The sequence below is a fragment of the Oncorhynchus masou genome, chromosome 1 (genome assembly GCF_036934945.1).
Source record: "Oncorhynchus masou masou isolate Uvic2021 chromosome 1, UVic_Omas_1.1, whole genome shotgun sequence".
Classification (NCBI taxonomy): domain Eukaryota; kingdom Metazoa; phylum Chordata; class Actinopteri; order Salmoniformes; family Salmonidae; genus Oncorhynchus; species Oncorhynchus masou.
This window is the reverse complement of record NC_088212.1, coordinates 69919310-69945547: the sequence shown is the minus strand read 5'-3', so window position 1 is coordinate 69945547 and position 26238 is coordinate 69919310. Positions and strand designations below refer to the sequence as shown.

Here is a 26238-nt window from a genome sequence, read left to right as displayed (position 1 = left end):
CTAACTCTGGAAGGTTCTGACGTAGAATATGTGGACAACTACAAATACTTAGGTGTCTGGTTAGACTGTAAACTCCCCTTCCAGACTCACATTAAGCATCTCCAATTCAAAATTAAATCTAGAATCGGCTTCCTATTTTGCAACAAAGCCTCCTTCACTCATGCTGCCCAACATACTGGAGGTCGACCGATTAATCGGAATGGCCGATTAATAGTTTTCATAACAATCGGTAATCTGCATTTTTGGACACCGATTATGGCAGATTGCATCGCACTCCACAAGGAGCAGTCTCTGTTATGCGAGTGCATCACGGAGCCAAGGTAAGGTGCTAGCTAGCATTAAACTTATCTTATATAAAAAAAATCAATCCTAACATAATCCCTAGTTAACTACACATGGTTGATGATATTACTAGTTTATCTAGCTTGTCCTCCGTTGTATTTAATCGATGCGGTGGCTGTTAATTTATCATTGAATCACAGCCTACTTCGCCAAACGGGTGATTTAACAAGCGCAATACGCAAAAAGCACCGTCATTGTATCAATGTGTACCTAACCATAAACATCAACGCCTTTCTTAAAATCAATACACAAGTATATATTTTTAAACCTGCATATTTAGTAAACATTGCCGGCTGACATGAATTTCTTTTAACTAGGCAAATTGTGTTAATTCTCTTGCGTTCTGTGCAACAGAGTCAGGGTATATGTATCAGTTTGGGCCGCCTGGTTTGTTGCAAACTGTGTGAAGACTATTTCTTCCTAACAAAGACAGCCAACTGCGCCAAACGGGGGATGATTTAACAAAAGCGCATTTGCGAAAAAAGCACAATCGTTGCACGAATGTACCTAACCATAAACATCAATGCCTTTCTTAAAATCAATACACAAGTATATATTTTTAGTTAAAAGAAATTAATGTTAGCAGGCAATATTATCTAGGGACATTGTGTCACTTCTCTTGCGTCCATTGCACGCAGTCAGGGTATAAGCAACAGTTTGGGCCGCCTGGCTCATTGAGAACTAATTTGCCAGAATTGTACATAATAATGACATACCATTGAAGGTTGTGAATTGTAACAGCAAAATGTAGGCTTATGGATGCCACCCGTTAGATAAAATCCGGAACGGTTCCGTATTTCACTGAAAGAATAAACGTTTTGTTTTCGAAATTATAGTTTTACGGATTTGACCATATTAATGACCTAAGGCTCGTAATTTCTGCGTGTTACTATATTATAATTAAGTCTATGATTTGATAGAGCAGTCTGACTGAGCGATGGTAGGCACCAGCAGGCTCATAAGCATTCATTCAAACAGCACTTTCCTGCATTTGCCAGCACCTCTTAGCAATGCTTCAAGCATTGCACTGTTTATGACTTCAAGCCCAAGATTAGGCTGGCAATACTAAAGTACCTATAAGAACAATAGTCAAATGTATATGAAATACAAATGGTAGAGAGAGAAATAGTCCTATAATTACTAAAACCTAAAACTTCTTACCTGGGAATATTGAAGACTCATGTTAAAAGGAACCACCAGCTTTCATATGTTCTCATGTTCTGGGCAATTAACTTTTTTACATGGCACATATTGCACTTTCTTCTCCAACACTTTGTTTTTGCATTATTTAAACCAAATTGAACATGTTTCATAATTTATTTGAGACTAAATTGATTTTATTGATGTATTATATTAAGTTAAAATAGAAGTGTTCATTGTTCATTCAGTATTGTTGAAACTGTCATTATTACAAATATATGTATGTATGTATGTATGTATGTATGTATGTATGTATGTATGTATGTATGTATGTATGTATGTATGTATGTATGTATGTATGTATATATATATATTTTTTTACATTTAAAAATGAATAATAAATAAATATATATATATATATTTATTTTTTTACATTTAAAAATGAATAATAAATAAATAAATAAAAAATAAATAAAAATAAAAAAATAAAAAAAATCGGCCGACTAATCAGTATCGGCTTTTTTTGGTCCTCCAATAATCGGTATCGGAGTTGAAAAATCATAGTCGGTGGACCTCTAAAACATACCCTCGTAATACCCTCGTAGACTATTTTACCTATCCTTGACTTCGGCGATGTCATTTACAAAATAGCCTCCGACACTCTACTCAGCAAATTGGATGTAGTCTATCACAGTGCCATCCGTTTTGTCACCAAAGCCCATATACTACCCACCACTGCGACCTGTATGCTCTTGTTGGCTGGCCCTCGCTACATATTCGTCGCCAAACCCACTGGCTCCAGGTCAATTATTACGTCTTTGCTACGTAAAGCCCCGCCTTATCTCAGCTCACTAGTCACCATAGCAACACGTGCTCCAGCAGGTATATTTCACTGGTCATCCCCAAAGCCAACACCTCATTTGGCCACCTTTCCTTCCAGTTCTCTGCTGCCAATGACTGGAACAAATTGCAAAAAAATCACTGAAGCTGGAGACATATCTCCATCACTAACTTTAAGCATTAACAATCAGAGCAGCTTACCAACCACTCTACCTGTACACAGCCAATCTGTAGATAGCACACCCACCCCATATGGTTATTTATTTTTTTGCTCTTTTGCACCCCAGTATCTCTACTTGCACATCATCATCTGCACATCTATCACTCCAGTGTTAATGCTAAATTGTCATTATTTCGCCACCATGGCCTATTTATTGCCTTAACTCCCTAATCTTACTACATTTGCACACACTGTACATATACTTTTTATATTGTGTTATTGACTGTATGTTTTGTTTATCCTATGTGTAACTCTGTGTTGTTGTTTTTGGTCACACTGCTTTGCTTTATCTTGGCCAGGTCACAAGTTGAAAATTAGATCTTGTTCTCAACTGGCCTACCTGGTTGAATAAAGTTGAAATGATTATTATTATTTTAATTAAGAGACTTGTCCCGAAGCCACTCCTGTGTTGTCTTGGCTGTGTGCTTAGGGTCGTTGTCCTGTTGGATGGTGAACCTTCACCCCAGTCTGAGGTCATGAGAGGTCTAGAGCAGGTTTTCATCAAGGATCTCTCTGTACTTTGCTCCGTTCATCTTTGCCTCGATCCTGACTTTTCTCCCTGCCACTGAAAAACATCCCCACGGCATGATGCTGCCACCACGCTTCACCGTAGGGATGGTGCCAGGCTTCTTCCAGACATGACGCTTGGCATTCAGGCCAAAGAGTTCAATCTTGGTTTCATCAGACCAGAGAATATTGTTTCTCATGATCTGAGAGTCTTCAGGTGCCTTTTGGCAAACTCCAAGTGGGTTGTCATGTGCCTTTTACTGAAGAGTGGTCTCCGGCTGGCCACTCTACCATAACGGCCTGATTGGCGGAGTGCTGCAGAGATGGTTGTCCTTCTGGAAGGTTCTCCAATTTCCACAGAGGAACTCTAGAGCTCTGTCAGAGTGACCATCGGGTTCTTGATCAACTCCCTGACCAAGGCTCTTCTCCCCCGATTGCTCAGTTTGGCCAGGCGGCCAGTTCTAGGTTGTCTTGGCGGTTCCGAACTTCTTTCAATTAATACTGATGGAGGCCACTGTGTTCTTGGGAACCTTCAATGCGGCAGAAATGTTTTGGTACCCTTCCCCAGATCTGTGCCTCGACACAATCCTGTCTCGGAGCTCTACGGACAATTCTTTCGACCTCGTGGCTTGGTTTTTGTTCTGACATGCACGGTCAACTGTGGGACCTTATATAGACAGGTGTGTGCCTTATTTTTTTATTTCACCTTTATTTAACCAGGTAGGCAAGTTGAGAACAAGTTCTCATTTACAATTGCGACCTGGCCAAGATAAAGCAAAGCAGTTCGACACATACAACGACACAGAGTTACACATGGAGTAAAACAAACATACAGTCAATAATACAAATCATCATGTCCAATCAATTGAATTTACTACAGGTGGATTCCAATCAAGTTGTAGAAACATCTCAAGGATGATGTAGTCATATCGGACCTTGTAGTCATAGTAGATAATATTCTAATCTTTGGTGACTTTAATATTCACATGGAAAAGTCCACAGACCCACTCCAAAAGGCTTTCGGAGCCATCATCGACTCAGTGGGTTTGTCCAACATGTCTCTGGACCCACTCACTGTCACAGTCATACGCTGGACCTAGTTTTGTCCCATGGAATAAATGTTTTGGATCTTAATGTTTTTCCTCATAATCCTGGACTATCGGACCAACATTTTATTACGTTTGCAATTGCAACAAATAATCTGCTCAGACCCCAACCAAGGAACATCAAAAGTCGTGCTATAAATTCACAGACAACACAAAGATTCCTTGATGTCCTTCCAGATTCCCTCTGTCTACCCAATGACGGCAGAGGACAAAAATCAGTTAACCACCTAACTGAGGAACTCAATTTAACCTTGCGCAATACCCTAGATGCAGTTGCACCCCTAAAAACTAAAAACATTTCTCATAAGAAACTAGCTCCCTGGTACACAGAAAATACCCGAGCTCTGACGCAAGCTTCCAGAAAATTGGAACGGAAATGGCGCCACACCAAACTGGAAGTCTTCCGACGAGCTTGGAAAGACAGTACCGTGCAGTACTGAAGAGCCCTTACTGCTGCTCGATCATCCTATTTTTCTAACTTAATTGAGGAAAATAAGAACAATCCGAAATTCCTTTTTGATACTGTCGCAAAACTAACTACAAAGCAGCATTCCCCTAGAGAGGATGACTTTCACTTTAGCAGTGATAAATTCATGAACTTCTTTGAGGAAAAAATTATGATTATTAGAAAGCAAATTACAGACTCTTTAAATCTGCGTATTCCTTCAAAGCTCAGTTGTCCTGAGTCTGCACAACTCTGCCAGGACCTAGGATCAAGAGAGAGGCTCAAGTGTTTTAGTACTATATCTCTTGACACAATGATGAAAATAATCATGGCCTCTAAACCTTCAAGCTGCATACTGGACCCTATTCCAACTAAACTACTGAAAGAGCTGCTTCCTGTGCTTGGCCCTCCTATGTTGAACATAATAAACAACTCTCTATCCATCGGATGTGTACCAAACTCACTAAAAGTGGCAGTAACAAAGCCTCTCTTGAAAAAGCCAAACCTTGACCCAGAAAATCTAAAAAACTATCGGCCTATATCGAATCTTCCATTCCTCTCAAAATCTTTAGAAAAGGCTGTTGCGCAGCAACTCACTGCCTTCCTGAAGACATACAATGTATACGAAATGCTTCAGTCTGGTTTTAGACCCCATCATAGCACTGAGACGGCACTTGTGAAGGTGGTAAATGACATTTTAATGGCATCGGACCGAGGCTCTGCATCTGTCCTCGTGCTCCTAGACCTTAGTGCAGCTTTTGATACCATCGACCACCACATTCTTTTGGAGAGATTGGAAACCCAAATTGGTCTACACGGACAAGTTCTGGCCTGGTTTAGATCTTATCTGTCGGAAAGATATCAGTTTGTCTCTGTGAATGGTTTGTCCTCTGACAAATCAACTGTAAATTTCGGTGTTCCTCAAGGTTCCGTTTTAGGACCACTATTGTTTTCACTATATATTTTACCTCTTGGGGATGTTATTCGAAAACATAATGTTAACTTTCACTGCTATGCGGATGACACACAGCTGTACATTTCAATGAAACATGGTGAAGCCCCAAAATTGCCCTTGCTAGAAGCATGTGTTTCATACATAAGGAAGTGGATGGCTGCAAACCTTCTACTTTTAAACTCGGACAAAACAGAGATGCTTGTTCTAGGTCCCAAGAAACAAAGAGATCTTCTGTTGAATCTGACAATTAATCTTGATGGTTGTACAGTCGTCTCAAATAAAACTGTGAAGGACATCGGCGTTACTCTGGACCCTGATCTCTTTTTTGAAGAACATATCAAGACAATTTCAAGGACAGCTTTTTTCCATCTACGTAACATTGCAAAAATCAGAAACTTTCTGTCCAAAAATGACACAGAAAAATTAATCCATGCTTTTGTCACTTCTAGGTTAGACTACTGCAATGCTCTACTTTCCGGCTACCCGGATAAAGCACTAAATAAACTTCAGTTAGTGCTAAATACGGCTGTTAGAATCCTGACTAGAACCAAAAAATTTGATCATATTACTCCAGTGCTAGCCTCCCTACACTGGCTTCCTGTCAAAGCAAGGGCTGATTTCAAGGTTTTACTGCTTAACCTACAAAGCATTACATGGGCTTGCTCCTACCTATCTCTCTGATTTGGTCCTGCCGTACATACCTACACGTACGCTATGGTCACAAGACGCAGGCCTCCTAATTGTCCCTAGAATTTCTAAGCAAACAGCTGGAGGCAGGGCTTTCTCCTATAGAGCTCCATTTTTATGGAAAGGTCTGCCTACCCATGTCAGAGACGCAAACTCGGTCTCAACCTTTAAGTCTTTACTGAAGACTCATCTCTTCAGTGGGTCATATGATTGAGTGTAGTCTGGCCCAGGAGTGAGAAGGTGAACGGAAAGGCTCTGGAGCAACGAACCGCCCTTGCTGTCTCTGCCTGGCCGGTTCCCCTCTTTCCACTGGGATTCTCTGCCTCTAACCCTATTACAGGGGCTGAGTCACTGGCTTACTGGGGCTCTCTCAATCTGTCCCTGGAAGGGGCGCGTCACCTGAGTGGGTTGATTCACTGATGTGGTCATCCTGTCTGGGTTGGCGCCCCCCCTTGGGTTGTGCCATGGCGGAGATCTTTGTGGGCTATACTCAGCTTTGTCTCAGGATGGTAAGTTGGTGGTTGAAGATATCCCTCTAGTGGTGTGGGGGCTGTGGTTTGGCAAAGTGGGTGGGGTTATATCCTTCCTGTTTGGCCCTGCCCGGGGGTGTCCTCGGATGGGGCCACAGTGTCTCCTGACCCCTCCTGTCTCAGCCTCCAGTATTTATGCTGCAGTAGTTTATGTGTCGGGGGCTGGGGTCAGTTTGTTATATCTGGAGTACTTCTCCTGTCCAATTTGGTGTCCTGTGTGAATCTAAGTGTGCGTTCTCTAATTCTCTCCTCTCTCTTTTTCTCTCTCTCGGAGGACCTGAGCCCGAGGACCATGCCCCAGGACTACCTGACATGATGACTTCTTGCTGTCCCCAGTCCACCTGGCCGTGCTGCTGCTCCAGTTTCAGCTGACATGAGCCCTAGGACCATGCCCCAGGACTACCTGACATGATGACTCCTTGCTGTCCCCAGTCCACCTGGCCGTGCTGCTGCTCCAGTTTCAACTGTTCTGCCTTATTATTATTCGACCATGCTGGTCATTTATGAACATTTGAACATCTTGGCCATGTTCTGTTATAATCTCTACCCGGCACAGCCAGAAGAGAACTGGCCACCCCACATAGCCTGGTTCCTCTCTAGGTTTCTTCCTAGGTTTTGGCCTTTCTAGGGAGTTTTTCCTAACCACCGTGCTTCTACACCTGCATTGCTTGCTGTTTGGGGTTTTAGGCTGGGTTTCTGTACAGCACTTTGAGATATCAGCTGATGTACAAAGGGCTATATAAATAAATTTGATTTGATGATCAACGGAAACAGGATGCACCTGAGCTCAATTTCGAGTCTCATAGCAAAGGGTCCTGTGTGGCTCAGTCGGTAGAGCATGGCGCTTGCAACGCCAAGCGTCGTGGGTTCGATTCCCGCTAGGGCCACCCATATGTAAAAGTAGTGGCCCCAGCCGACTTGTAAGTCGCTTTGGACAAAAGCGTCTGCTAAATGGGATATATTATTATATTATTGATATATTATTTATCTAAATAAGGTATTTCAGTTTTTTATGTGCAAAATGTATAAAAAACAGTTTTCGTTTTGTCATTATGGGGTATTGTATGTAGATTGCTGAGGAAATTGTTTTATTTAAACAATTTTAGAATAAGGCTGTAACGTAACAAAATGTTTAAAAAGTCAAGGGGTCTGAATACTTTCCGAAGGCACTGTATGTATAGTACAGAGCTGCAACAAAAGCCTGCACACCCTGTGGGTCTCCAGGGCCAGTATTGATTACATTATGTGTGTTTGGACAACAGCCCAAAACTATTATATCAAACTTCCCATGAGAGTGTTTGAAATCTTACCATCAAAAGGGAAGGATATTAGGTGAGATACAAAACCATGCAGTGTAACAATGAGATGACCATAGAGTCACAGTACTTCCCTACCGCGCTGTACACACATAATATGATCATCACTGACTGGGAATTGTGCTTTCCCCTCACTCATCCACACTCATCCACACACACACACACTTACAGTACGAGTACCATCTCCTGCTGTAGGCTCTGTAGTGCCATGAGCAGGGCAGGTTGGGCCTGGCTGTAGTGGTGCTGATGGTACACCTGGGCTGCTCTGACTGACAGAACATACTCATTATGAAGCTCATGGAGCTTCAGAGTAGCCTTCACATAGCGCTCCCTCGCACGCTCACGTTCTTTATCTAAACAAACACAAGATATATGTATGTATATACATATATATCAGTAGAACACACATAAATGTAGCATAGAAGTGGAAAAACAATACACATGACAAATAGTCACTACTAATATGATCAACTGTGTTAATTTGGTGAATCAATAGGACATCAGTTGTCTAAACAGAAATATCAGGAGGTAATTATCATCTTTTGTCCAGAATGTAATCCTTTCAGTCAGTCAAAGTGAGAGTGTGTCTGTGCTGTTTGGAGAAATGATATGGAGCAAGAGTGAGCTTCCCCACCTTTACTGGCCTCCTGGTACTTCCTCTTCGCCTGCCCTGCATCCCTCACCAGCTGTCTATAGCTGGACTTCAGCCTCTCCAGCTCTGTCTGGGTCACCTGACAAATGAAAAGGGTATATTAGTGTTACCTCAGCCAAACAAGGTGCATAAATTGAAGAACAAATGGGATGAGTAGAGAGCTATTCAGCCACTCCCTAAGAACAATGAGAGTCCTCAAATACATTTCTACTTTCTAACCACACAGCACCGTCATCAGAGGGAAAGGAGGGGATCATAAATGTACTTAAAAAGGAGTGGAGATGATACTGTACAAACAAGTGATACGGGTGTGGTTTGTTAAAAGCAGGAGTGCCTTCACAATGCAGGCTTTTGTTTGACCCCAGCTTTGCCACCTCTGAGACAACATAGACAGACGAGAGAGAGTAGAAAGACCAGACAGGAAAGACCGGGACCCAGACGCTACAGGTCTGTATCCCAACACCTCTCAACTCAGAGGTTGAGGCACACAGGAAGTGGTCGGTGACATCAGAGAGGCCCTGGTAACAGAAACTGGTTTGACTGCAATTCTTTACCCTTAACATTTCCATTAAGCCACCATCTAAGGCAGTGGTCACCAACCTATCTGAGTCATGATCACTTTCTGAGTCAAAATGCCTATGTAACATTAACCAATTAAAAACAGTTCTGTAGCAATGATGTTTGTGCAGTAGGCTATAGGCCAAATACATTATCACTGTATATTGGCTATGCTTGAATTGCCCTGCCAATTATGTTCTTCTCAGACAATTTTGAAATTATATTTAAAAAATGTAGGTATATGATCACACTGGGAATAGATCATTTGTTGTAGTACTTGTGAGGCAGAGCTAAGTGAGCATAGTATTATTATTTTACTGGATCTGATGTTCAGTCTGAGGGGAGGCAGGGAGCAGCGGTCCCTCCGCTGAGAAAAGAGAACGGTCCCTCCGCTGAGAAAAGAGAACAGTCTTCTAGCTGATGGCAAAACTCAAGTCACACTGCATTATTTCTGCCTTATGTACCAATTCATGTTGTTATTCCTATGATCAGAGAAAGAGAAATATTCCTCGATAGTAAGAAATACAAGCCACTAATAATAACAACAACAATGCAAGCTTATCAAAAAATTTGATACAATCATTCATTGCAGCTGCAGTGCTGGTTGTAGCATGAGTGGAAGTAGTGAGAAAGTGTATTTTATGGCTTATAAAAGTGTTGAACAAGGTGCTGACAGTGTTGAACAACGACTTAAACATGAACTTACTCAAAAAAAAGTAGCTCTTTGCTGTATTAGTTTTAAAATTTCACAGTATCAACTTTGCTATGACAATGACGGTGCACTTGATTTGTTCTCTAGGTTCGCCGGATAGGTGGAGTTCTACCTTCTGACACATGAAATGGTTAAAAATGGGAACACTATGCCTTCCCGGGACTGGGGCTGCTGAATGAAGTGCACCTACCGCCAACAGCATGAAACAAAAAACAAAACAAAATAAAAAATAGGAACAAGGCTTTATCGTAGTTTTATTTACAGAAATGTTTGGTGATTGACTAGGAATGCCTTGAGATCGACCAGTCGACCGCAATTGACCGGTTGGTGACCACTGATCTAAGGTTAAAAATAACTATTTTTATGGGGCACATCGGATTTATTACTGCAGATAGATTGTGGCTTCCATCAATGTAATTGTCTGCATAATTTCCAATCCCCCATTTGTGTGTGTATATATATATATATATATATATATATATATATATATATATATATATATATATATATATAAATAAATAAATAAATATATATATATATATATATATATATATACATACATACATACATACATACAGTTGAAGTCGGAAGTTTACATACACTTAAAACTCGTTTTTCAACCACTCCACAAATTTCTTGTTAATAAACTATAGTTTGGCAAGTCGGTTAGGACATCTACTTGTGCATGACACAAGTAACTTTTCCAATAATTGTTTACAGACAGATTATTTCACTGTATCACAATTCCAGTGGGTCAGAAGTTTACAGACACTAAGTTGACTGTGCCTTTAAAACAGCTTGGAAAATTCCAGAAAATAATATCATGGCTTTAGAAGCTTCTGATAGGCTAATTGACATAATTTGAGTCAATTGGAGGTATACCTGTGAATGTATTTCAAGGCCTACCTTCAAACTCAGTGCCTCTTTGCTTGACATCATGGGAAAATCAAAATAAATCAGCCAAGACCTCAGAAAATAAATTGTAGTCCTCCACAAGTCTGGTTCATCCTTGGGAACAATTTCCAAAGGCCTGAAGGTACCATGTTCATCTGTACTAACAATAGTACGCAAGTATAAATACCATGGGACCACACAGCTGTCATACTGCTCAGGAATGAGACACCTTCTGGTTCCTAGAGTTGAGCGTACTTTGGTGCGAAAAGTGCAAAGCAATCCCAGACCAGCAAAGGACCTTGTGAAGACGCTGGAGGAAACAGGTACAAAAGAATCTATATCCACAGTAAAACAGTTTTTATATTGACATAACCTGACATTAAAAAGCCAGACTACGGTTTGCAACTGCACATGGGGACAAAGATCGTACTTATTGGAGGAATGTCCTCTGGTCTGATGAAACAAAAATAGAACTGTTTGGCCATTATTACCATCGATATGTTCAGAGGAAAAAGGGGGAGGCTTGCAAGCCAAACACCACCACCCCCAACCGTGAAGCACAGGGGTGGCAGCATCATGTTATGGGGGTGCTTTGCTGTAGGAAGGCCTGTTGCACTTCACAAAATAGATGGTATCATGAGGGAGGAAAATTATGTGGATATATTGAAGCAACATCTCAAGACATCAGTCAGGAAATTAATGTGTCTTCCAAATGGACAATGACTCCAAGCATACTTCCAAAGTCGTGTCAAAATGGCTAAAGGACAACAAAGTCAAGGTATTGGAGTGGCCATCACAAAGCCCTGATCTCAATCACATAGAACATTTGTGGGCAGAACTGAAAAAGTGTGTGCGAGCAAGGAGGCCTAAAAGTTACTCCAGCTCTGTCAGGAGGAATGGGCCAAAAGTCACCCAACTTATTGTGGGAAGCTTGTGGAAGGCTACATTTGATCCAAGTTAAACAATGTAAAGGCAATGCTTCCAAATACTAATTGAGTGTATGTAAACTTCTGACCCACTGGGAATGTGATGAAAAAATGTAAACTGAAATCAATCATTCTCTCTACTATTATTCTGACATTTCACATTCTTAAAATAAAGTGGTGATCCTAACTGACCTAAAACAGGGAGTTTTACTGGATTAAATGTCAGGAATTATGAAAAGCTGAGTTTAAATTTGGCTAAGGTGTACAGTGGGGCAAAAAAGTATTTAGTCAGCCATCCTTTGGCAGCTCTTTGGTCTTGGCCATAGTGAACTTTGGAGTGTGACTGTTTGAGGTTGTGGACAGGTGTCTTTTATACTGATAACAAGTTCAAACAGGTGCCATTAATACAGGTAACGAGTGGAGGACAGAGGAGCCTCTCAAAGAAGAAGTTACAGGTCTGTGAGAGCCAGAAATCTTGCTTGTAGGTGACCAAATATTTTCCACCATAATTTGCAAATACATTCATAAAAAATCCTACAATGTGATTTTCTGGATTTTTTCCCCCTAATTTTGTCTGCATTGTTGAGGTGTACCTATGATGAAAATTACAGGTCTCTCATCTTTTTAAGTGGGAGAACTTGCACAATTGGTGGCTGACTAAATACTTTTTTGCCCACTGTATGTAAACTTCCGACTTCAACTGTATATATACACACACACACACACATTTCCCCCCCATATATTTTCCTTTATTATTTCCCCTAACCCTACCATCCCTCCCCTAATTGGAGTAAAATAATTAACAACACTTAGGCTTCTACATACTACCTCTCCTGTCTCAGCCGCCAGTAATTATGCTGCAATAGTTTGTGTCGGGGGTTAGGGTCAGTCTGTTATATCTGGAGTATTTCTCCTGTCTTATCTGGTGTCCTGTGTGAATTTAAGTATTCTCCCCAACCCCCCCCCCCACACTCGCCCGCACCTGCTGTCTAACTCTGAACGATAGACTATGAAAAGCCAACTGACATTTACTCCTGAGGTGTTGACCTGTTGCACCCACTGTGATTATTATTATTACTTGACCCTGCTGGTCATCTATGAACGTTTGAACATCTTGGCCACGTACTGTTATAATCTCCACCCAGCACAACCAGAAGAGGACTGGCCACCCCTCATAGCCTGGTTCCTCTCTAGGTTTCTTCCTAGATTCCTGACTTTCTAGAGAGTTTTTCCTAGCCACCGTGCTTCTACATCTGCATTGCTTGCTGTTTAGGATTTTAGGCTGGGTTTCTGTATAACACTTTGTGACATAGGCGGATGTAAAAAGGGCTTTATAAATACATTTGATTGATTGATTGATTTACAGACAGCATATTTTACAATAGTAATCTTTTGTTTGTTTTTAACCCCATCCTTCAACCACTCAACCCCTCCCATCTATCTCTGAAAACCATCCAGTTTTGATTTGCCATATTTTTCAACTGTGCTGTGGTGTTTCACAAAAGTTCACAAAAGGTTAATTATACATTGCACTACGAAAGTGCAGAGGATGTCTACATGATGCCTGTGGCTTGTTTGTAGTGTACTGTACAGGGGTACTAAGGCAAAACCTGACCCAGGCAATGTACAAACTGCAACCCATAAACCTAACAATTCATTAAAGATGAACACATCGTTTGCTCGCCGTAATAGGGTAATGATAGAAACCATGGAAAGGGCAAAAACTATTGTCATATTAAAGTCCCCGATGGCTTTTGCTCATCAAAATGCATTTGCTATGCAAGAGCAGTTCTCAATTAGACAACAATGGCCGAACTCAGTTACAGCCCATTGGCTTTCATTTCAACTGAGTGCTGTCTGTTAATGAAGTTGCAATAACTGTGCAGCTCTGCATCTCAATGAGGAGCGCTTGCTGCATATCCACACTGGTGAAAAGGGAATGCATTATATTCACACATTTGTGGTTCTTTTAACTATTTCAAGCCCAAAGTTTAAAACAGCTTTCTTTGCAACCTACGCCACGATCTTCAAATGAAGAACATCATAAAACAGATATTAGTACACGGGGACCGTCTGTTTTGACTGTTTGTTTCAGGTGATAACAGTATTACTATGAAAGGTATGTAGGCGCAATAAGCCTTAATAATAGTCATATTAATAGTCTTACAGTAATAGCCCTTTGTGAAACAGGCTTTTTGATAATTATTATTTGTACATTTCCTTTTTTTAATTTCACCTTTGTTTAACCAGGTAGACCAGTTGAGAACAAGTTCTCATTTACAACTGCGACCTGGCCAAGATAAAGCAAAGCAGTGCAACAAAAACAACAACACAGAGTTACACATAAACAAACGTACAGTCAATAACACAATAGAAAAATCTATGTACAGTGTGTGCAAATGTAGAGGAGTAGGGAGGTAAGGCAATAAATAGGCCATGGAGGCAAAATAATTACAATTTAGCATTAACACTGGAGTGATAGATGTACAGATGATGATGTGCAAGTAGAAATACTGGGGTGCAAAAGAGCAAGAGGATAAATAACAATATGGGGATGAGGTAGTTGGGTGTGCTATTTACAGATTGGCTGTGTACAGGTACAGTGATCGGTAAGCTGCTCTGACAGCTGATAATTAAAGAAAGAGAGGGAGATATTAGACTCCAGCTTCAGTGATTTTTGCAATTCGTTCTAGTCAATTGCAGCAGAGAACTGAAAGGAAATGCAGCCAAAGGAGGTGTTGGATTTGGGGATGACCAGTGAAATATACCTGCTGGAGCCAGAGATACAGGTGGGTGTTGCTATGGTGACCAGTGAGCTGAGATAAGGCGGGGCTTTACCTAGCAACGACTTATAGATGACCTGGAGCCAGTGGGTTTGGCGACGAATATGTAGTGCGGGCCAGCCAACGAGAGCATACAAACCGGATGGCACTGTGATAGACTACATCCAGTTTGCTGAGTAGAGCGTTGGAGGCTATTTTGTAAATGATATCGCCGAAGTCAAGGATCAGTAGGATAGTCAGTTTTACAAGGGTATGTTTGGCAGCATGAGTAAAGGAGGCTTTGTTGCGAAATAGAAAGCCAATTCTAGATTTTATTTTGGATTGGAGATGCTTAATGCGAGTCTGGAAGGAGAGTTTACAGTCTAACCAGACACCTAGGTATTTGTAGTTGTCCACATATTCTAAGTCAAAACCATCCAGAGTAGTGATGCTAGTCGGGCGGGCGGGTGTGGGCAACGATCGGTTGAAGAGCATGCATTTAGTTTTACTAGCATTTAAAAGCAGTTTGAGGCCACGGAAGGAGTGTTGTATGGCATTGATGCTAATTTGGAGGTTTGTTAACACAGTGTCCAAAGAAGGGCCAGAAGTATACAGAATGGTGTTGTCTGCATAGAGGTGGATCAGAGAATCACCAGCAGCAAGAGCGACATCATTGATATATGAAGAGAAAAGAGTTGGCCCGAGAATTTAACCCTGTGGCTCCCCCATAGAGACTGCAATAGGTCCGGACAACATGCCCTCCGATTTGACACACTGAACTCTATCTGAGAAGTAGTTGGTGAACCAGGCGAGGCAGTCATTTGAAAAACCAAGGCTATTGAGTCTGCCGATAAGAATGCAGTGATTGGCAAAGTCGAAAGCCTTGGCCAGGTCGAAGAAGACGGCTGCACAGTACTGTCTTTTATCGATGGCGGTTATGATATCGTTTAGGATCTTGAGCGTGGCTGAGGTGCACCCATGACCAGCTCAGAAACCAGATTGCATAGTGGAGAAGGTACACTGGGATTCAAAATGGTCGGTGATCTGTTTGTTAACTTGGCTTTCGGAGATTTTAGAAAGGCAGGGCAGGATGGATATAGGTCTGAACAATTTGGGTGTAGAGTGTCTCCCCCTTTGAAGAGGGGGATGACCACGGCAGCTTTCCAATCTTTGGGGATCTCAGACGATACGAAAGAGAAGTTGAACAGGTTAGTGATAGGGGTTGCAACAATTTCAGCTGATTTTAGAAAGAAAGGGACCAGATTGTGTAGGCCAGCTGATTTTGCAACTCTTTCAGAACATCAGCTGTCTGGATTTGAGTGAAGGAGAAGCGGGGGGTTGGGCAAGTTGCTGCAGGGGGTGCAGAGCTGTAGCCAGGTGGAAAGTATGGCCAGCCATAGAAAAATGCTTTTTGAAATTCTCGATTATCATAGATTTAATCGGAGGTGACAGTATTTCCTAGCCTCAGTGCAGTGGGCAGCTCGGAGGAAATGCTCCTATTCTCCATGGACCTTACGGTGTCACAAACCTTTTTGGAATTTGTGTTACAGGAAGCAAATTTCTGTTTGAAAAAGCTAGCCTTAGCTTTCCTAACTGACTGAGTATATTGGTTCCTGACTTACCTGAAGTTTTTTATCTCGCGGGAGCTATTCAATGCTAATGCAGAACGCCACAGGGTGTTTTTGTGCTGGTCAAGGGCAGTCAAGTCTGGGGTGAACCAAGGGCTATATCTGTTCTTATTTCTACATTCTTTTGAATGAGGCATGCTTATTTAAGATGGAGGGGAAAGCACTTTTGAAGAGCAACCAGGCATCCTCTACTGACGGGATGAGGTCAATATCCTTCCAGGATACCCGGGCCGGGTCGATTAGAAAGGCCTGCTCGCTGAAGTGTTTTTTGCCACTGACATGATCAGTGACAAAAGGCTCTAAAATAGAGTGGTAACCAAAGAAACTATCAGAACTCATAAGTGATATGTTCATCTATGTGTGTGTGTGTGTGTCTGACCCTGCTGAGCTCCTGGCTGAGCTGGCTCCACTGCTCTGCGTAGGTCTTCCTGAGCTGCTGCTTGTCTCTGATCAGCAGGGTCAGTTTGCTGAGAGGCCCAACCTGCAGGTCTTCAGACTGCCGTCGCATCACACGACTCAAACTCTCCGTCTGAGCCACCAGCACACCCCACGACTGAAAGAGGAAGGAGGTCAGAGAGAGAAAAAGAGACAGGGAGAGACAGAATTAATAAAGTGAATGCTCTGCATATCGCCATCTACTGATCACACGTAATGCTCAATCATCAATCATGTTTGAAAGGTCAAGTCTACATTGCAGCTGGGGGTGGATGTGGTCTCATGTCTAAACCAGTGAGCTTGCTACTGATATAGTGTAAGGGTCATTCCACTTGATTTCAATCACTTTTTGACCGCCCCTTTTGATTTGAATGAAACTTCCCATTCATATTTGCCCATGGTTGAAGTAAGTGGTCAGAAAGGGACTTAATGGACCGGAATGCAAAAACATTTAGGAGTTAGAGGTGCTCAAAGTTGACCCATTTCGCCTACCCCACCATGAGACATACTGTACATGTCTTAATCATTGGAAAAGATAAATGGTTGAGTTTGACATAATTTAAAAACTTTAACAGGGTTGTCAAAGAAAGAATAATGTCATTTTTTATCCTTTAACGTCGATTACCTACGAATGAGTAAAATACATTTTTTTTGTTTCGCCTTATGTTGTAGCTTAGACCCTATTTTACATAATCTGAGATGTTTATATTGTTCCCTCCATCGGTTGAGATGCAGTATACTTTTGAAAAGAGGGTGGGTGTCATGAAAATATATGGACATATCCCAGACCACTGCAATTTAGCTGGTACATCATTGAAATATAATATCCATTTTTACTTCCAATTACTACCACAAAGATGGCAACTGACCCACCCACCGTCGAATGTCAACTTAAATAGGAATGGCTAGAGGCGTCACTGCAGTCCCTGGTTCGAATAATACAAAATTCAATAGGTTTTCTATGGAAGATTGACAGTATAATTTCAAACAACTGTCACCCACCCTGTACTCAAGAGCATGATGTGTATCAACTGATGGCAGGCACTACACAAACACATAAGATTATGTAAAATAGCATCTAAGCTACAACATATGAGAAAATTGTCAAATAAATTCACGTGTTAAATAATTTATATTAAAGGTTAAAAAATTGTTTTATTATTATAGATTTTTTTTCAAGAAATAATAAAATAATGACAACCCTGTTTGTAAGCTTTTAAATTATAGCAAACCCAACCGTTTATCTTTTCCTGTGACGAAGACATGGATGTCTCATTGCGGGGTATGCAAAATGGTTCAACATTAAGCACTTCTATCTTCTAAATGTTTTGGCATTCAGGTCCAAAAAGTTACTTTCTGACCACTTCTATGATGGGCAAATATGTATTGAAAGTTTCATTCAATTCAAAAGAGGTGCGGTCAACAAGAAAAAATGTCAATCAAATAGACCCAGAGAGTACCTGATTGAGCTGGCTGATGTAGTCCGGTCCTCCCCCAGGCTGGGGCCCCTCCAGTTTCTCAACCATGGCAGCCATCTGGTGCAGCTGAACAGAGAACTCCCGGTCGCTCTTGGACCGCTGGCTCATCCACTTCTTCATCACCTCCATCAGACGCAGCTCCGAGTCCTGCAGCCGCATCAGGGCCGCGTGGGCCTGGGGACACCACAGGTCCTCCCCAAACCCCATCAGATCTGCACCCAGAGGAGTGGGAACCCAGTCAAACTGTAGACAGTAAACACTGGAGTGGATGTGAGAATAAACCACACACACATGTGACCTGGCTAATAAGGTGCAGAAAGATGAAAATAAAAACTGAATGAGAATGCATGGGATTTATCCTCAGTCTAGACTCAGAACTTTGGGTGTACTTTCTTTACTGGACTGTAGAGTCAGGTGAATTAGTTAAACTTGTGAGGCAAGGTGTATAAATAATACCAAGACTACACAACTGATTATTTAAACAAGTTGTGGCATGTGGAGGGTTTCACTTCTGGGTTACTTATTTTCAAGGGAGAAAACAGTTAGGAGGCACTTCCTCTTGAAATACAGAACTGATCAGAAGGGTGACACGACTCTAAACTGTTTATTGGTTTTAGTGTAATTTTACTAAGTGAGTTATTATACTAGTACAGAGTAGAATGGTAAAGTAAGTTGAATTTGAGGCTTAATATAATGCAGCCTACTGTGGAACTCTGGCATCATCCATAACCACTCTCCTTTGCCAAGATGATCCATCCACCTGACAGGTGTGGTATATCAAAGAAGCTGATTAAAGCGCATGATGTTTACACACATGCACTTTGTGTCAGGGACAAAAAAGGGCACTCTTAAATGTGCCGTTTTCTCACACAACCCAATGCCACAGATCTCTTAAATTGAGAGAGCGTGCAACTGGCATGCTGACTGCAGGAATGTCCAGCAGAGCTGTAGCCAGAGAACTGAATGTTAATGTATCTACCATAAGCCTATTGAACATCTTGGCCATGTTCTGCTATAATCTCTACCCGGCACAGCCAGAAGAGGACTGGCCACCCCACATAGCCTGGTTCCTCTCTAGGTTTCTTCCTAGGTTTTGGCCTTTCTAGGGAGTTTTTCCTAACCACCGTGCTTCTACACCTGCATTGCTTGCTGTTTGGGGTTTTAGGCTGGGTTTCTGTACAGCACTTTGAGATATCAGCTGATGTACGAAGGGCTATATAAATACATTTGATGTGATTTGATTTAAGTCCGCTTCCAGCTTAATTTTAGAGAATTTGACAGTAAGTCCGACTGGCCTCACAACCGCAGACCACATGTATGGCGTCGTGTGGGTGAGCAGTTTGCTGATGTCAACGTTGTTTACAGAGTGCCCCATGGTTGTGGTGGAGGTATGGGCAGGCATAAGCTATGAACAACAAACTTAAATGCATTTTATCAATGGCAAATTATGAATGCACAGAGGTACCGTGACGAGATCCTGAGGCCCATTGTCATGGAATTCATCCCCTACCATCACCTCATGTTTCAGCATGATAATGTACGTCACCATGTCACAAGGATCTGTACGCAATTACTGGAAGCTGAAAATGTCCCAGTTCTTCCATGGCCTGCATACTCACCAGACATGTCACCGAAATGAGCATGTTTGGGATGCTCTGGAGCGACGTATATGACAGCGTGTTCCAGTTCCACCCAATATCCAGCAACTTCGAACAGCCATTGAAGAGGAGTGGGACAACATTCCACAGGCCACAATCAACAGCCTGATCAACTCTATGAGAATGAGATGTATCCCAATGCATGAAGCAAATTATGGTCATACCTAATACTGACTGGTTTTCTGATCCACGCCCCTTTTTTTAAGGTATCTGTGACCAAGAGATGCATGTCATGTGAAATCCATAGATTAGTGCCTAATTTATTTATTTCAGTTGACTGATTTCCTTATATAAACTGTAACTCAGTAAAATCTTTGAAATTGTTGCATTTATATATTTGTTCTGTGTACATAAAGCAGGGATGAGTAATGTGTTTACGAAACCTTCAACTGAACATGTAAACACGCCCTGCTGAGTTTACCTTGATCGAAATTCGATCACATAAAATCCTTTATCTAACTTCATAGGGAGATGTGCATGTGTAGCTAGCTGTTGAATCCGATACAAATGGTATCATTATCAATAGCCCATGTCGGCTATCATTAAGAGTTAAATAATAGTATACTGTAGTGTAGTTTACGTCGACAAAAAAATATTCTCACCTCAGGTTATTGCAAGCAGTTCACTCCGACGTTTCAAGTATTTATAGAATAAGTAGGCTATGACGATTCTTATCGAGGAGGCATTAATTGTGCCGACATAAACTATTACAGTGAGGTAGTATTGATATCACTGGTCTGGCACGGCGACCATACTCGCATCAGAAACATGAAAAGCAGGAAGCCAGCGCTGTCCTATCAAAGCGGGACTGACTGGGGAGGTGAGTGACTGCGTCCTCTTCGGGACGGAAGGCTCGGTACAGCCCTGGTTTTAATGTCTATGTGTACAGCACGGTTCAAGAACATAACAGCTCATTAACTGCGTGGATTAACGGGGACAATAATTACGCTAAGCAGGTGACTAAATTGGAACACAACATTAGCTTGAGCATCGGTTGGCCTAGAGTACTTGCCCTAGTGACATTCATGATCCAAAATTATACTTTATGAAAATGCTGTAGAACACCTGCCACATACATAACACCAACCTACAGCACAATGAAATGTATAAGTATGAAATGTACATGCATAGGAATGCACCATCACAGTATGAGTCATAATACCCATAAAACCTAGCGGGCAAACAGGGAAATTGTTCCAATCGTTTTCCTACATACATTTTCCCGATCGGAAATATTAGAAACACAAAAAATAAGGGCTGTGGCTCGTGTCGGCTTACCCTGGCGTGACGTTTTGATAACAGTGTAAATCTCTCTAGGAAAAGGTGACTTCTTTGTTGCATTTCAGGCGAAGTGACATTGCTGACAGGCCAGATCCCATATTCACAAAGAGTACTGATTTTAGGATAAGTTTACATTGACAAGGGGGAGGTTATCCTAGATCGCTGTGAAAATTGTGGACTTCGATTGTATTGGAAGCAAGGGCCTTATATGGGAGTAAAGCAACAGTCTCTCCCCCTCTCCATTCTGTTAACATGTATTCTATGTAAATTTATACAAACTGCTATGGATGCAATCACTGACTTCTATTCACTTTGTCAACTTGTCCCATTCTTCAATCTTTTCTGGGATATACTGTATATTATTTATTGTGTGTGATGTATATGATATACATTAATACAAATGTATTCAGCCTGGAAATGAGACTTGCATTTACTTTAGAACTGATGTCTCTGTTAAGTTTACCACCTAAGTTAGTAGAAGTAAGTGTGAAGAACAACTTGACAAACATGCTATGAAAAACGTGTTTAGTAATCTAACAAAATAAACATTTGTTTATACAAAACTTTATTGCATTTGGTCATTCGAAAGATGTGGCCTTTTGAAAGCCTTGATAGTTGCCTCCTTGCACAGTGAACTTTATGCAGATAGCTGACAACAGGGTGGCAGTTTTTTTGATGTGCTGCTCTAGAGTTCCATAGCCCAGCAGACTCACCTGGGGATAGGGGGATGGATACATGTTAGCTTTGATAAATGTCTGGGAGACTTTTACAGGGAGGGGAGCACATGAGCTTTGGCTTGGGTACAGTAAATCCAATCAGTGGCCTTGGGATAATATGCTATGTCACACAGGCAGACTGCCATAGTGAAGTAGGTTGACATAGTGCATCAGTTATACTATTATGAGTATAGGTTACTTCTCTGTGCTGTGGAGAGGTCACAGGTAGTTACTTGGTCAGAAGGCTCTGGAGTCTCTTCTCTCTCCTCTCTCTACATGAGAACATATGAAAGCTGGTGGTTCCTTTTAACATGAGTCTTCAATATTCCCAGGTAAGAAGTTTTAGGTTGTAGGAATTATAGGACTATTTCTCTCTATAACATTTGTATTTCATATACCTTTGACTATTGGATGTTCTTATAGGCACTTTAGTATTGCCAGTGTAACAGTATAGCTTCCGTCCCTCTCCTCGGCCCCTCCCTGGGCTCGAACCCAGAACAAATCGACAACAGCCACCCTCGAAGCAGCGTTACCCATGCAGAACAAGGGGAAGTCTCAGAGCGAGTGACATTTGAAACGTTATTAGCGTGCACCCCGCTAACCAGCTAGCCATTTCACATCGGTTACACCAGCCTAATCTTGGGAGTTCATAGGCTTGAAGTTATAAACAGCGCAATGCTTGAAGCACAACGAAGAGCTGCTGGCAAAACGCACGAAAGTGCTGTTTGAATGAATTCTTACGAGCCTGCTGCTGCCTTCTACCGCTCAGTCAGACTGCACTATCAAATCATAGACTTAGTTTTAACATAATAACACACAGAAATACGAGCCTTAGGTTATTAATATGGTCGAATCCGGAAACGATCACCTCGAAAACAAGACGTTTATTCTTTCAGTGAAATACAGAACCGTTCCGTATTTTATCTAACGGGTGGCATCCATAAGTCTAAATATTCCTGTTACATTGCACAACCTTCAATGTTATGTCATCATTACGTAAAATTCTGGCAAATTAGGCGGCCCAAACTGTCGCATATACACTGACTGAGTGCAATGAACGCAAGAGAAGTGACACAATTTCACCTAGTGAATATTGCCTGCTAACCTGGATTTCTTTGCGCTAAATATGCAGGTTCAAAAATATATACTTCTGTGTATTGATTTTAAGAAAGGCATTGATGTTCATGGTTAGGTACACATTGGAGCAACAATACGCACCGCATCAATTATATGCAACGCAGGACACACTAGATAAACTAGTAATATCAACCATGTGTAGTTAACTAATGATTATGATTGATTGATTGATTGTTATTTATAAGATAAGTTTAATGCTAGCTAGCAACTTTCCTTGGCCTACTGCATTCGCGTAACAGGCAGGCTCCATGTTGAGTGCAATGCAATCAGGTGGTTAGAGCGTTGGACTAGTTAACTGTAAGGTTGTAAGATTGAATCCCCCGAGCTGACAAGGTAAAAATCTGTCAAGGAAATTAACCCACTGTTCCTAGGCCGTCATTGAAAATAAGAATGTGTTTTTAACTGACTTGCCTAGTTAAATAAAGATTAAATAAAAGGTGATTGTTACAAAAACGTGAAATCGGCCCTCATTAAATCGGCCATTCTGATTAATCGGCCGACCTCTAGTCCAGAGTTAGTGGTGCTGGACGGACGGGCAGGTGCAGGCAGCGATCGGTTGAAGAGCATGCATTTAGTTTTGCTTGCATTTAAGAGCAGTTGGAGGCCACGGGAGGAGAGTTGTATGGCATTGAAGCTCGTCTGGAGGTTAGTTAACACAGTGTCCAAAGAAGGGCCAGAAGTATACAGAATGGTGTCGTCTGCGTAGAGGTGGATCAGAGAATCACCAGCAGCAAGAGCGACATCATTGATGTATACAGAGAAAAGAGTCGGCCCGAGAATTGAACCCTGTGGCACCCCCATAGAGACTGCAATAGGTCCGGACAACAGGCCCTCCGAATTGACAAACTTAGCTCTATCTGAGAAGTAGTTGGTGAACCAGCCGATGCAGTCATTTGAGAAACCCAGGCTGTTGAGTCTGCCGATAATTATGTGGTGATTGACAGAGTTGAAAGCCTTGGCCAGGTCGATGAATACAGCTGCACAGTATTGTCTCTTATCGATTGCGGTTATGATATCATTTAGGACCTTGGGTGCACCTCAGCCACGCTCATGACCAGCTTGGAAACCAGATTGCATAGTGGAGAAGGTACGGTCGGATTCGAAATGGTCGGTGATCTGTTTGTTAACTTGGCTTTCGTATACCTTAGGAAGGCAGGGTAGGATAGATATACAGTGGGGCAAAAAAGTATTTAGTCAGCCACCAATTTGTGCAAGTTCTCCCACTTAAAAAGATGAGGCCTGTAATTTTCATCATAGGTACACTTCGACTATGACAGACAAAATGAGGGCAAAAAAATCCAGAAAATCACATTGTAGGATTTGTAATGAATTTATTTGCAAATTATGGTTGAAAATAAGTATTTGGTCACCTACAAACAAGCAAGATTTCTGGCTCTCACAGATCTCTCTCACTTCTTCTTTAAGAGGCTCCTCTGTCCTCCACTTGTTACCTGTATAAATGGCACTTGTTTGAACTTGTTGTCAGTATAAAAGACACCTGTCCACAACCTCAAACAGTCACACTCCAAACTCCACTATGGCCAAGTCCAAAGTGCTGTCAAAGGACACCAGAAACAAAATTGTAGACCTGCACCAGGCTGGGAAGACTGAATCGGCAATAGGTAAGCAGCTTGGTTTGAAGAAATCAACTGTGGGAGCAATTATTAGGAAATGGAAGACATACAAGACCACTGATAATCTCCCTCGATCTGAGGCTCCACGCAAAATCTCACCCCGTGGTGTCAAAATGATCACAAGAACGGTGAGCAAAAATCCCAGAACCACACGGGGGGACCTAGTGAATGACCTGCAGAGAGCTGGGACCAAAGTAACAAAGCCTACCATCAGTAACACACTACGCCGCCAGGTACTCAAATCCTGCAGTGCCAGACGTGTCCCCCTGCTTAAGCCAGTACATGTCCAGGCCCATCTGAAGTTTGCTAGAGAGTATTTGGGTGATCCAGAAGAAGATTGGGAGAATGTCCTATGGTCAGATGAAACCAAAATATAACTTTTTGGTAGAAACTCAACTCGTCGTGTTTGGAGGACAAAGAATGCTGAGTTGCATCCAAAGAACACCATACCTACTGTGAAGCATGGGGGTGGAAACATCATGCTTTGGGGCTGTTTTTCTGCAAAGGGACCAGGATGACTGATCCGTGTAAAGGAAAGAATGAATGGGGCCATGTATCGTGAGATTTTGAGTGGAAACTTCCTTCCATCAGCAAGGGTATTGAAGATGAAACGTGGCTAGGTCTTTCAGCATGCCAATGATCCCAAACACACCGTCCGGGCAACGAAAGAGTGGCTTCGTAAGAAGCATTTCAAGGTCCTGGAGTGGCCGAGCCAGTCTCCAGATCTCAACCCCATAGAAAATCTTTGGAGGGAGTTGAAAGTCCGTGTTGCCCAGCAACAGCCCCAAAACATCACTGCTCTAGAGGAGATCTGCATGGAGGAATGGGCCAAAATACCAGCAACAGTGTGTGAAAACCTTGTGAAGACTTACAGAAAACGTTTGACCTCCAACAAAGGGTATATAACAAAGTATTGAGATAAACTTTTGTTATTGACAAAATACTTATTTTCCACCGTAATTTGCAAATAAATTCATTAAAAATCCTACAATGTGATTTTCTGGATTTTATTTTTCTCATTCTCATTCTGTCTGTCATAGTTGAAGTGTACCTATGATGAAAATTAGAGGCCTCATCTTTTTAAGTGGGAGAACTTGCACAATTGGTGGCTGACTAAATACTTTTTTGTCCCACTGTAGGTCTGTAGCAGTTTGGGTCTAGAGTGTCTCCCCCTTTAAAGAGGGGGATGACCGCGGCAGCTTTCCAATTTTTGTGGATCTCAGATGATACGAAAGAGAGGTTGAACAGGCTGGCAATAGGGGTTTCAACAATTTCGGCTGATAATTTTAGAAAGAGAGGGTCCAGATTGTCTAGCCCTGCTGATATGTAGGGGTCAAGATTTTGCAGCTCTTTCAGAACATAAGCTATCTGGATCTGGGTGAAGGAGAAATGGGGGAGGCTTGGGAAAGTTGATGTGGGGGGGGGGTGCAGAGGTGATGACCCAGGGTAGGATGGCCAGGTGGAAAGCATGGATATGAAAGCTGGAGGTTCCTTTTAACATGAGTCTTCAATATTCTCAGTTAAGAAGTTTTAGGTTGTAGTTATTATAGGAATTATGCCGCGTTGATTATTTGTATCTCATATACCGTTGACTATTGGATGTTCTTATAGGAACTTTAGTATTGCCAGCCTAATCTCGGGAGTTGATAGTCATAAATGTCACGAATATTACCGAAGGT

At 41.8% G+C, this 26238-nt stretch overlaps 1 protein-coding gene across 4 annotated transcripts in view; it reads right to left on the bottom strand.

Annotated features, from left to right (window-relative positions):
• Positions 1-20604, bottom strand: part of LOC135549760 (tyrosine-protein kinase Fes/Fps-like) — a 47754-nt gene extending 27150 nt beyond the window's left edge. For 2 of the 4 annotated variants that reach the window (XM_064980032.1, XM_064980058.1), the window contains exons 1-6: positions 20394-20604; positions 19753-19906; positions 18116-18345; positions 16600-16773; positions 8723-8819; positions 8258-8441 (exon numbers count right to left, since the gene is read on the bottom strand). In XM_064980032.1, coding sequence (XP_064836104.1) covers positions 8258-8441; positions 8723-8819; positions 16600-16773; positions 18116-18345; positions 19753-19759 — 692 coding nt within the window. In that variant the 5' untranslated portion in view covers positions 19760-19906; positions 20394-20604. Of the gene's footprint in view, positions 1-8257; positions 8442-8722; positions 8820-16599; positions 16774-18115; positions 18377-19752; positions 19907-20393 lie in introns of all 4 variants that reach the window. The other 2 variants (XM_064980049.1, XM_064980041.1) reach the window with 2 other exon arrangements.
• Positions 20605-26238: the final 5634 nt, after the last annotated feature.